Below are 13,285 nucleotides of genomic sequence, written 5' to 3' on the forward strand. Positions count from 1 at the left end.
TTAGTCGAACCATTAATAATTCATGTCATTCAGGTGAAAATACCCGTGCATTTCTCTGGTGAATCCTCCAGGCGTCATTTCATTTTATTGTTCATTGGACGTAGCAGAACGGTAACAAAAAAAAAACGAGATCAGTTTCACTCGATAAAATGCCACTAACATTAACTTATTTAATTTTATAATTTAATAATTGTTTATTTTATTTTCTCTTCACCCTTACCACTACTTTTACACAGGCGAATAATTACCGTTAACATTTGATAAATCAAAGTTTATTGTTCTTCTATTATGAATTATCGCGAAGTAACAACGAATTAGTTAATTGACGATACGCGTCTCTCCGCAGTCGTCGACGAACTGCACACGCTTCACCATGAAAACCGTCTGGATAGCCTCCAGCCGGTGTACATGGCCAAGCCGAAGTCATCCGGGTATTGCCGAAGTCTTACTATACGCGCCGGCGAATTGTGTAGTTGTACACCTCTAGGTGTGTTCCGCGCGATGGGGTTGGAAGCGGGGAGGAGGGTAGATTCTTGAATACCTACCGTCAATGGCCCAGTAACTGACACTGTTCTGCTTTATGCACTCAGGGGTTTTTTAATGCTTGTGGGCTAAACAAATCATTTGAGTATAGAAGAACTTTTTATTCTTAGTCTCCAATTCAAGGAGATATTTCGTTCGATAGAGAGAGATTTCATTTGTTTAACTGGCTGATTTATTTCACTATTTTGGGCACCAACTGTCGTGTACAAGTTTACCAAAAGTATAATTATTCCATCTTTAATAAAAACCGGAAAAGTTTCGAGTGCCATGAACTAGGACCTTGTCGGTAGTATCGAGCTAATATCGCCTTACTTACGAAACCCTTCATCCTCTGTTTTTTAATTTTCGAGTTTCTTCAATTAACCGTCAACGAGTTTTTCTATTTGCGGGAAAAACGGTTGACGTTGGCATTTTAAAGATACAGTTTTGATTGGACATCAAGGAGCAGAGTAATTAGGAAACCAGAGGATTTTTTTTAATTATTCACTTCGTTGGGAACTTTGTTCGCAGTTAATTAATACTGTGGAAGCTTAAAGAAAAGATCGGGGATGATTCTCCCCTAGACGTAAATGGCTTCCGGTTAATGAAATGATCTGCTCGATCCATTCTAAAAAAAAACTCTCCCTGCATAGAAATATTTTCTATTAATGAAAATATGCTATGAAAAAAATTCATATTTTGCCGAAAAATAAATCTCTGATATAATGATCTTGTAGATGAAATATTCGTAAACTCTGTCAACGGGCATTTACCCATATACGGAAACGGAATTTCATATCCTCTCTGGCATACACCGACTGATATCACAACTTGATGACAAGAAAATCGTGTATTCGAAGACGAACGACATCAAACAAGCCAGCATATAGCACTTGTAGGATAGATGCTTCGTCATTACCCTCCACCATTCCTCCGTCACAAGTCTTCGTCTACCTGTCCCTTTGGTGAGGCTTCAAGTGCTAGTGACGTACGCTCAGAAAACACGGATCGTTGCACTTTAAGGTCGATGCGTTTTCCAGTTGACGATAGTCGGCGAAGGAATGACATAACATATTCTGTGTATCAGCTTTTCCGGGTAGAAGGATGTATATGCAAGGGTTGGCGAGGAGTGGGAGAGATCGGAAGAGAACAAAAGTTGTAGCAAAATGCATTGCGAATTTTTTTTTTCTTGAAAACCAATTTTTTTCGCTTCTGTCCTGATAATTAATGAAATATAAAGGAGTTCATTTGCAACACATACGTTTATACTACTCTGAAACTCCGCACAACGGAATTAAAAAGTATATTAATAAATTTGTGGATCAAAGCCCAGAGTTATCATCCGGAGGAGTGCATTCGCCAAATGAATTCATCAAGTTTCTAGGGGTTTCATTCTATCCAGTCGTTGAAATTCGATACGAAATTTAATAAAATCCAGAGTAAATGGGAAGGCGCCTTTAGGATGGAGAGGATGGGATCGTTGGGCGTTGGATTGCAAATAGACTGGCTCTTTATTCCCGGAGGAAAAGGGAGATGATATAGTGAGTGCAGAGACAGTATTGAGTGGCGGAGGAAAAGGAGATTGATTAAAAGGGCTTTTTATCCCTCCCCTCTGGACGGAACTTTTTATCCGAGACATGGATTAAACTCCCGTTCAGCGAATCATTTTGAATTCAGCATTTTCGAAATATATTTTTTTGGAATTTCAGCAAGATAATGAATTTTCTCAAGACTCGACAACCGTCTTCAATGATTCAAAAGGAACAATTTTCTCTTCTGAAATAAAACTAAACTTTTTCAAAAAATTTGCAGCCACCTGGAAATTTTTCACGATCAAGTTTTATCCGTATTATTGTTCAAAGGGAATACTGAGCATTAGAAATGATGCAATAGCCATTTACAATGTTTCGTGCACAAAGAGAAACAGAGAGGAATGTTCAATGCACTAACGGAGTTATTGAACAGCTCCAACTGGGGTAACCACTGGCAACATGACAGCAACAATCGAAGATCGCGTGACGCTACGTGACGTGACGTTTCATAGACGTGCCGTTAGTGCCACTCTATGAGTCTCGTGGGTGGAGTAAAGGGAGAGGGGCAACGGACATTTTGTCCACGCTAATTCTACATGATCTACCCCATCTTTGTGCTCATTCACGTTTGCTCTCAATCTTCGTAATTACCCAGATATCCGCGTAGAATGTTCAGCAGTTACATTTGATCAAATCAACATGGAGAAGAACATGGGAATTATTTACCGGATGTGAATATAATTCCTGGGTATTTTCAAAGATATGAATAGAGGTAAAGTCGTCACGAAATGATAGATGGAAAATTTTGTCGCAGAATGTCAAACAGAAAATATATTTGGATTACTGTTTAAGGATATTCAAGCATTTTGGGTAGTCATCCCAAAAAAATGCAACGACCGAAATCTACAAGGTAAAAAATTCCCCTACATCATTCGGCTCAATAGGCCGAAAAGGAAACGCATATTTATCTTTTTTTCCGAAATCAGGAAGTCACGGGTCACTGGTTAAAAGGTGGCAGGTAGATTTCTCGAATCCCAGGAATGCCCCCTACTATTTTTTCCCCCATTCTTATCCCTCGTCTTCCCACGCCTCCCCAAGCACCGAAAAGCCTTCGAACCACAATTTTTTTTTCTATCTTCTTTTCTTCCTTTCGGTTACATTCCACCAGTTGTACTCCGGTGTCATCTGGCATTCCTCAGCCCCCTAATATCCACGATAAATAAAGCTAATGAACCTCTAATACGCAATAACTCAGATGATAGAAAAAAAAAGTATTACGTGGAAAAAAATCACGAAAACAAGTCGAGGAATCGTAGAGGGGCAGTCCATTTCTAGATGTGTTTCACCCCAGATAGGGGAGCATTCAAAGTAAATTGTGACGTTAATATGAATATTAAGAACCTGATAACAACATTTAACTAATAGAAATTTTATGAGAAGGTAAAAATTCAATAAAGAGATGAAAAAATACAATTTTCTTCGAGTTGAATTCCCATGAATTGCCTCCCGAAGATATTATTTTTGCTAGGGCTTGTGTAATGAATTTCTCAAGGACGACATTGATTTCGAAGTATTACTTAAATCCCTATATGAGCTCGCGCACTTTTACATCCAGCCAGCGCTTATCCACCGACATCTCGGGGCATATTACAACTTCCCTCCGTTTATTTGTTCACTCTACGCGAGAAAAAGCCCGGTATCATGAAGATTTTTTATTACAGCCGTTTAACTGTGTTTCAGACAGTTGCTATTGTACTCTTGGGGCATGGCCCCCTCCCGCAATAAGCACTTTTTCCCCTACCAAGGTGGGGGAAAAATCGAAGTGGAGAAAATGAGGACGATGTATCCACGGGTTAGTGAGTCGACGAATTCACTCTGGTAATTGCGTCACGTTTCGGGTAATTACGTTCGCGTCCAGTGTGAAACCACCACCCGACCGTTGATTCCCCCAACGAGCGTGCGCCTTATTATTCCTTCGATGTGTCAAGGAATCATGCTAAAAGAATAGTCTTAGTGGTCAGCTTGAAGCAATAAAAAACTTTCTTCTCCAGCATGGAGAAAAGAATTGAATGAAAATTATTTTCTGTTTTCAATTCCTAAAAACCACTTTCCACTGTTAATCGCAACGAGCAATCATACTCATTTCAAGTCCTTTTAATTCTCCGACATGACAGAGCCTACACAGATATGTGTGAGACTACGACCAGGAAACCCTGGAAAATTGCCAGTCTCCTGGCAATCGGTCTTCCTCCTCCAACATAATTGGAGTAAAAAAAAAACGGCGGAATTCGATTCCACCATTGGAAGACCATTTCCAGTCTTCAAATAGAAGCCATTGTGTCGTCACCTCTTTATCCCCACCTTAAACCGTATCCCTACACCCCATTCATTTTTTCCTCCCTCGATTTCTCGATATAGTGTAGATTTACCCTGGGAAATCCACCGGTACAATTCGAAATCCCCTGATCAACTCCTCTTCTTCCCACCGGCGCATAGTCATCAATTCGTTTCCATTTTTTTATTTCCTCACTCCCACCAACGTGTCCCCCGCCGCTATTCGCGGTAATAGTAAAACCATTATAAGTCTCCCAATTGATTTTTTTATTCTTATCGGTACCTCCTTTATTTCAGCCCTTTATTCTACCTCCTGCTCACTCAATTTTGTACGCTCTCTTTTGTCCCACCAGTCATCGAGTGCTGTTCAATGGACCCAAGCTCCGATTCACCCCCTTCCTGCTACCCTCTTTCCACCTCTTCTTTTTTCTTCATATATATTTTTCCCTTTTCCGGGATTTTTAAACACAATCGGAAACGCGAACGGAATAAATTTCATATATCAACCACCGCCGAATGGAGGAAAATATTCAGTAATAATTGTGGCATTATTTATGTAATTTGAAATGAAAAAGTAGAATAAGGAAAAATAATTTGGGAATTGAATGAATTAATTCCAATCATAGAATTAATTAATATCTGACCAATTACAAGAAGATCTCGTGAAAACAGAGAGAATTGGAGATTGGACCAGATATAAAAATTCATTTTGAAGCTCCAGAGATATTCAATTATCTCTGGGAATGATGTATAATTATTTTGAAACAGATGGAACCTGTTTATGTATGAGCTGTCAAGGAGAGCCTAAAAAATCCTGAGCTTTATCAGTATTGAGCGGCCATTTATTTCGTCCCATTGTCAATCAAAATCTGCTGGGATAATTGTCGGTTGTAATCTGGTCGACCCAATACCTGAGACACATGTCAACATTTGAAGATTACTGAATCAAATATCTCCTAAAGATGATTGATCTACGTTATTAGACGTCTAAGTCAAGGCCTCCCGCCTTGTAAATCTAAACCCATTATTCAAATTGGAGTTTTATCATAAAATCTCTTGACTAATTCTTATATGCCTCTGGATATCAGGTAATTATGGGGTAATTATTTCAGAAGGTGGGGACACGTGGAGAGCTATTCAACATGAAACTAGTAAAATTAGCGTCTGAAATTAAGACACGCTATCCGACATTATACATGTTGTGACATATAGCACTACCTACAGAAAAATTAAAGTCCTGGTATCGCAATTTTTATTGAATATTATTTTCCGTGCATTTAGAAATAAAAAAGAAAGGATTTTTCTTTTCAATCTATTAAATTAAGACCTCTTCAAGCCTCCAGTTTCCACCACGTGAGCACGACAACGAGATTCTATCTGCCTTTCATGTAATACTCTGCAGCTCCAATCAGACGAGATCCCGCTGAAAACCTCCAGCCCCGCCAACTAAGGGAATAACGAGTTCATAGTCACCTCTCTGTGCACACATACCCCGAGGCATTCTCTGGCATCACGTAGTAGGAACTGGAACTTTAACGAGTGCGTAGAATGAAGAAAGAGGGATGAGAAGGAGGGGGGGGAGGGGAGAGAGAGGCAGAATAGAGCGGTATGAAACATTTAAAGTATGTACTACACGTCCTGTTGCAATGTTGATGTCTAGCTTCCCGTCTATAGACAACCACTTACCAGCAACGGTGCGTAGTAGCAAACGGTTAATTCCGGGCACTGGTTTATTCATTTGTATGTGTTTGTGGGGTACATGCGTATGTGTATTTGACTCGCGTCGTTGGACATCCCGGCCGCGGCACTTCCGGTGCAAAGAGAGCTAACGGCATGAGGTCATCGTCGCAATCTCAGGCTCAAAACTGTAACGGATACTCAAGTTGGGTAATTTTTAGCGATTCTAATCGACAAGTTATGAGAGACGTATACGCGGGATTTATTCGGGCGCACCCCGAGTGTAGATTCCGACTGGAACTGATATAGTAAACGTCAAAATGTGGAGAAGGAGGAATTGTTAATTTTTTTACAATGAAATGGTCGCTTCAACTGATAAAGTAAAATTGTTGCATTTTCGTTTCGTTTTATTCCACATAGTCGCGAAAGCTTGGCGAGCCAACGAAATTTTTAAAAACTCCAAACGATAACTCACCCTCAAACTTCAGCAATTAAATTTGAATGGAACTTCTCGACAACTGGTAAAACCTCAAAAAACCTTGGGCAAAAGCGAGGGAAAAAAATCCACCAGATAACTAGAGTGGAATGCCAGATGAAACCAGGAGAGAGCCCTCCCCAGTGGACGTCCCGATTAAAGTGAGTGCCATCCGGGATCGTTTCTCGTGCATTACTCGTGTGTATATATACTCTGGGGTCTCTCCAAGTAACACTGGAAGCTGTAAGACGACAGAGATCAACTCCAGAGTGGATATGCCGCTCCAAAGCTCGACCTCTTATTCTTTTTTTTGGAAGCGCAACTTGTAAAAGTTTCGTGAACAAAAAAACATGAAAAAGAAAATTGCAATATGATTCCGCTGCATGAGCCGAAAAAAAATGGTAAATGTGTCTCGGGTTTCAGGAGCGTACGCGATGCATCAGAACTTCTTTATGCTATTCAATTCATGGGAAAAGTACACTTCATAAAGTTGATGGAACCAAGATCCACTCGTAATCTGTACATCTTGGAAAAAAATTTCTCAGCGAGGAATCGTGTTCTTGAGAAACGTTATTGAAAACCCATGAAAGCCCTCATTTATCTTTCCATTTTTGGGATTTGAATATTTTTTTAATAAAAATCTAACGATTTTATATTTCAAATTTTGGAGACGATTAATTATATAACGATGTATATGATAAAAATTTCCCCAAAGTACGTCAGAAATTTCATCCAATATATGAAGGAAAAACCTCTATATAGCCGACTTATTTTCAAACTGAATGAAAAACTTTATATGCAAATAGTGAATTTACTCGCAAGTGCTTTATCGAGACGCAAAATTTTAAATTGATGGATACACCCGGGTTCACGATTGATCTTGGTTATCCAAAAGTTGGCCAACTTTTCTCGGGTCCCGCCCACAACTTGTTGTAGAAAAAAAAAATCTGTTCGAGCCATCTTTTTCCCCTTGTGCCACCCAACTCGGCAATTTAACTTGCAAATTTATACTCCTGCCCCGTAGCTTTTCCAAGAGGTTTAACAAGTGGTCCCCACTGGCCATAAGACGAGGTGAGAGTGGAGAAAGGGGCAGATATGCTGATGCTAAAAGCGTTACTACCAAAGTGAGTGGGGAGAAAGGGGATAGTAATGCTGTGGGCTCTTTGCAGTTGCCAAATGAAGTAAAAATAGTTGGGGGCTAAAATGACGCGTGTTTAGAGTTTCTACTCCCCTCAAAACTTTCCTCCCTTTTGTCTTCTTTTCGTCAACTTTTTATTTTCTTGAAAAATAAAACGTAGACATGAAAATTGGGGAAAAAGTAGATCAACAGTAGAATAATTATACATATGCTCTTTAAGAGGTAATTTTTAATAAATTATAATTTTGCGACACTCAAATATTCTTTGAATTAATGAATAAATTCTTCAAATTATCAGTGAAAAGTTTATCGGAAAGGTGCAATAAAAATTCACTGCGATTGTCTAAATAATAATTTCCGGTGGAATTAGAGGAGGAAGCTAGAGCTTAGGGAGGGTCGCAAAATAAGCCTCAGAACGAAGGGGCCTATTTAAGCTGAAAGAATGACAGAGCTCGAAGAGGTGTTATATTTCACCTCAAACTGGACGGCTTAAGCCAGTAAATTCAACTGCTGAATTTGATCAGTCGCGAATTTAGCATCTGAAACTTTATACTTCATCTTATGGATCCCCATATTAAAGTCAGAAGGAGCTATTTTTTCTGCTTATATACTTACAATTTTTTTTTCAATCAATTAATATTAGTATTCGCAAAAAAAGGAAAATTTTGGGATCTTATTCTCGTGAATGAGAAAACAGCGGAGTATGTGATGTAAATATACCTTGGATTTTCTCATGCAAGAATTACCTACTTCTCCCCATCTTTGCATTTAAAGTGGAGAAAATTTTGCCCCGGGGGTTGAAAAAGGAATGAATCGCAGAGAAGAAAAAAATGCTGTGTAAACAGTGATGAATGAGGTTAGGTGGTGAAATAGAAAGAAAAAAGGGAGCAAAAAAAAACATAGCGCATTAGAGATGATGCAAAAAAAGAGGGAGGAGGAGGAGGGGATGATGAAGAGAGGAAGGGCAAGCTTTGGGTACAAGTAGAAACTGAGACAAGAAGAACGTGGCAGAGGGCTCGCAAGTCTCTCCCACAATACGAAATAGGTCATTCTGTGGGCTATGAGATGCACACTCGAGTCTTACATTCGTCACTTGTATGAGTTTTTTACTTGGGGTGGAAATGCTCTTGAGATTCCTTCTGAGTATTTTGCAGTGTCACTGAATAGATGAGAAAAAATATGCTTGTCTTTCTTATTATTCTAGAGGCTATGTAGGAAGATTAAATGGAAGTTCTTGTCGGGTGAATGAGAGCTTGCAGGATATGATATGCACTGTGATAAAAAAAAGTTATTGAATCGTCATCCAAAATTATTCAACTTTGGAGATCTCAATTTGAAACATTGATGATTAAGAAAGAAAGAAATTTTGAAGAATCTAAGTGAATTAAATGGAGAGTGTGCGGATGAGACTGAAGGCTGTAAGCCTTCATCGAAAACTTAAGAGAAAACAAGCTCTTTTAGCCAATTAGTTCCCAACATGCGGGAGAGAAACTTTCCACTTGATGAAATGTAGATTCATATCTTTACAAACAACAAATTTCAAAATTATCTCTGATGAAACGTACGAGACAGTTGAGATGAATTCAACTTCATGCTTATAATGTAAAAGTGATTAAAGCACTGCTCCAAATGTACCATGAAAACTTGGACACATTCCTTCATTGTATTGTTTCCGTGTGTAAGAAAGTCCAGAAACTATCAGAAGAATTCTAAATTCACTTAAACTCCCGCCAGACGGTTCACCCAAATATATTCAAGCTGTGGCAGGACAACTCATAAATATGTATAAGGCGATGATTATGTATTTCCCCCGAAAACGGGTTTTCGATATGAACGTTGTCATGCCAACTTTGAGGTGCAAATACATAACTCAAAAACCATCATCATCATCCACTAACTCATCAAACCGATGTCTGGGTTATCGCAATGCCACTTCACATATTGGCGCCACTCCCTCATATTCATTGTGGAGAAGTTTGATACGGCATCCAATCATATGACATTGACTCTCGGAATATCGAGCAACTGGGTTAATTGTATCTGCCTTGAAAAAATGTAATTTCCACGCAGTTTTACAGTGAGTTATTGACCCAGTGGCCATACATTTTTTAATTGGTTCGTTATTCAAACTAGTGGAACTTCGTCATTGACATTCTTGTACGTTTTTTCGCTCGTTCGTTTTTCCCATATACGTGAATAGATATTTTTTAATCATTCGTCTTTTTAATTGAAAACTTCAATAAAAAGGATCCACCTATTTTCGCAAGCTTTATCATTAAACATGATTTTCACTATTGGAGGCTTCAACACCAAAGTCTTCGATCTCTAATGATGCCTTTGGGTTGTATTCAATCCTAATTCGATGGGAGGGAGTTTTACCATCATCAGCATTGGTTTTTTTACGGCTGACAGTTATTTCAGAGGCACCAAATGGGAGAAACTTTATGGAGACTGTAAATAATATTTTCTTGTCGGCTTCAGAGTTTGGTTTAAGCTCCCAAAACCATAACATAATAATTGTGAATGACCAAATACTTCTTTTGAAAGTTCTATAGAATGACGAAAAGTTCAAGGGGAACCACCACTCGATTCAGAATAACTCAAATTGTTGGTTAAATCTACTCACTTTTTGATAAGCCCACTTGACATTTCTAGTGAATCTAGCCAAAGGCGAGTCGTCGAGGAGGAAATACTCGACAGGCTTATCCTCCTTGGCGTTTTCCAATGTTTCATCGCGAAGCCCAACCCCAGTGCTTTGATCCGTCTCGAGGTCGTCGTCGAACGTCGTGCCAGGCTCCGAGTACTCGGAGATTGTTGAAAGTCTCTTCAACGGATTCGCGGGTGCACGACCCGACCGATCCATGGCCAGTCTACAAGAGGCACTTGCGCACAAGGAAAAATCCTTCACAATAGCGACAGTCCACTTTGTTTTTATCTTTTAATTTAGCTGTGAGATTTAAATGCAAAAAAATTGCATGATGAATTATTTTAATTTTTTTCTTTATTTAAAAATTTGATGATTTGCGTCCGTGGAACAGAAATTTATAAGCCCTTTGGGAATGAACGACCAACACCGTGTGGTAAATGTCATTTTACAAAGCTCTCTCTCTCTCTCTGTCTTTCTCTCGTTACAGTGTGCGAAAGCGGAAGGATTAGCGGAAGGATGCATGAGAGGGTCGTCGGTGCATACATGCCTTTGCACTTAAGCTTCTATTAGAGCCATCAGCCCCGAGACTGTTAGGCCTAACTTGACCACCGAGTTTATAGCGTGAGAGGGTAATAGATTGAGTTAAATATTTCTCTAAGCGTTGCACTGGGGATTATCTATTGATTTGGGATGCACTGGGTTTAAACCAGGAAGATGTTTACATTATGGATTGGGGCATTGGAGAGGTTATGAGTTTGGCTGGTAGTTTATATCGTTCTAACCGTTTCTAAGCGGTGAGAGAATAAATAAATTCTCAAGAGGAATTTTCCGTGTCAATGCCGACAAAAATATAAAACTCTTGTATAACTCTTGCAGACTTTTGTGAAATTGTATCTAATGTTTGAAATTAAGACATCGTGAATATTAGTTATTCACCTTATCAGAACCCGTCTTTCCCCGGAAGTTGAACTGTGAATTATTCACTCCTGAAATATGTGTAAGAATGTCCAGATGTTTTCCAAACATGTCACAATGTTTGTGGACCCTGAGGGATGTTGACATCACCAGCATATTTCGACATTTTCGGCACACCCAATATTATCTCAGTCTTCGTGGTGTACATGCTCCAGGCAGCAAATCAAATCGCTGTTTTCCTTCTCAACGAGCAACTGAGATGTGGATACTTCGCGAATGAAACCCCATAAAATATCAATAAACTTCTACTCTTATCACTTGACTACGTTAGACTAAACGATGTTTGGAAAATAGATATGATGTTAGAATTGTCACTCCCGCAAGAAGAAAGAAATTGAGACTCCACATGTACTAGTTTTAAGATAAGTTTGAGGACCATTTTACGATAGAGGGCCCCTCAATATTCTTAATTAAACTTTGGGCTTCGTGCACGCCTCACGAGTATAATATCGCAATTCTGTAACATCAAAAACACTTTAACGCGGTATTTTGAAATAGTGTTTCTACAGTGCATGTATGAAGGCAATTTCCAGATTCCATTTGCGATAGTGCATTATAAATAACGAGGAAATTCTACCTCAACTGGAAAATGAAGTAATGAATTCATTAAAATGCCCTGTTAATTGCACAACCGAAACATCCGAGTGGAAATTTTCCATTGTTGTTTCTGGACGAAGGCGTTGTATCACTCGATAGTGAAGTGCATATTTCATTGGGCCACTTTTTCTCAGTTGAGAAGGAAATACAACAACCTCAAGCATCCCACCCGCATGGAGACGTTGAAAATTTAATTACGCACGGTGAGAACAAACTGCACTACCGGAGTGATTAATTTAATGCCCAGAATGGCGAAGGATGGTGAAGGATGGTAGAGAGGGCGAGAGAGAGAGAGAGAGAGAAAAAAAAATACTGGTGGAGGGTATGAACGGCTGGATACTTGTCAGTGTCAACTGGCAAATTTCGAAAGATCCTGGGCGATATGCTGTGAAAATTAATGCTTATGCTGGTTGGTTCATTTTTAAACCCCTGATGAGAGCCATTTTAAAAGATTCAGTGTCTTGAAAGATGGAGGCAATTTTTCCATTGATGATTGACTCATTGTCCTTTTCCCGGTTATTTTCATGCAAATCCAGATTTTTTTCTCAAGGATAACTGCCATTTCCCAGTTTTATCAATTCTTCAGAGGAATTAGCTAATGCCAAGGGATTCGGAATGATAATTACGGAGGATTAAAACCGTTAGAATTGAACGGGAAAACTGAAATGCAAACACAGAAAAATATTTTGACTTTCCAAATTATTGATTTTTGTTTTCTAAAAGGGAATATCTTATTTTATTAATCGATTTATGAATAATTTTTAATTTAATAATTATTCAATAATATTAAAACTGATAAAGAGAAAAGGATTTCGCCGGTGATCCCAAGATAATTTAACGCGCAATGCAATTGAAGTAAACACCGTGACATTACCAAGTACTGAAAAATCAATAGCCATTGAAAGCGTTTCCATTCGCTACGTTAACACACATACATCCACGGCAGTATAGAATCCGGAGATTAACAACAACATGCATTGCTTCATTTAGAGCCAATCGAAAACGAAGCCATTTACCAGGGAGTTCAATTACTGGAAAATTCAGCAATTTGACATGGCATTAACGTTAACATGACTCTAACGAGGTATAGCAATTGTGTATCACAAAAATTATTCCTCGACATTAAATTAGAAAGTATTATTATCCAAATTGCATTCTCCCCATCTTTATAAATGATTTTCGTGCCGGCAAAATTGCTCACGAGTTTGGCTAATTCTATTGGCTATTTCATTACTTCGTGGAGCCGATGAATTACGAATATCCTAGGGAAGATTATTGCATTTCTCAGTTTGAGCCGGATCAAATTCAACAACTACAAATCAATTGTCAGAAATGTTTTAGTTGCTAGCAATGAGTAAATGAGGGTGAGGTGTATCTCCATCGGGAAA

At 38.9% G+C, this 13,285-nt stretch overlaps 1 protein-coding gene across 4 annotated transcripts in view; it reads right to left on the reverse strand.

Moving 5' to 3' along the window:
* LOC135162183 (apoptosis-stimulating of p53 protein 1-like) overlaps positions 1–13,285 on the reverse strand; it is a 58,566-nt gene that overhangs the window by 35,677 nt on the left and 9,604 nt on the right. Inside the window, exon 2 of one of the 4 annotated variants that reach the window (XM_064120374.1) lies at positions 10,305–10,560. The exons of 1 other annotated variant lie outside the window; for it this stretch is intronic. In XM_064120374.1, coding sequence (XP_063976444.1) covers positions 10,305–10,560 — 256 coding nt within the window. Of the gene's footprint in view, positions 1–10; positions 359–10,304; positions 10,626–13,285 lie in introns of those variants that run through there. 2 more of the 4 variants (XM_064120375.1, XM_064120376.1) reach the window with 2 other exon arrangements.

Source organism: Diachasmimorpha longicaudata, chromosome 5 (genome assembly GCF_034640455.1).
Source record: "Diachasmimorpha longicaudata isolate KC_UGA_2023 chromosome 5, iyDiaLong2, whole genome shotgun sequence".
NCBI classification, from domain to species: Eukaryota; Metazoa; Arthropoda; class Insecta; order Hymenoptera; family Braconidae; genus Diachasmimorpha; species Diachasmimorpha longicaudata.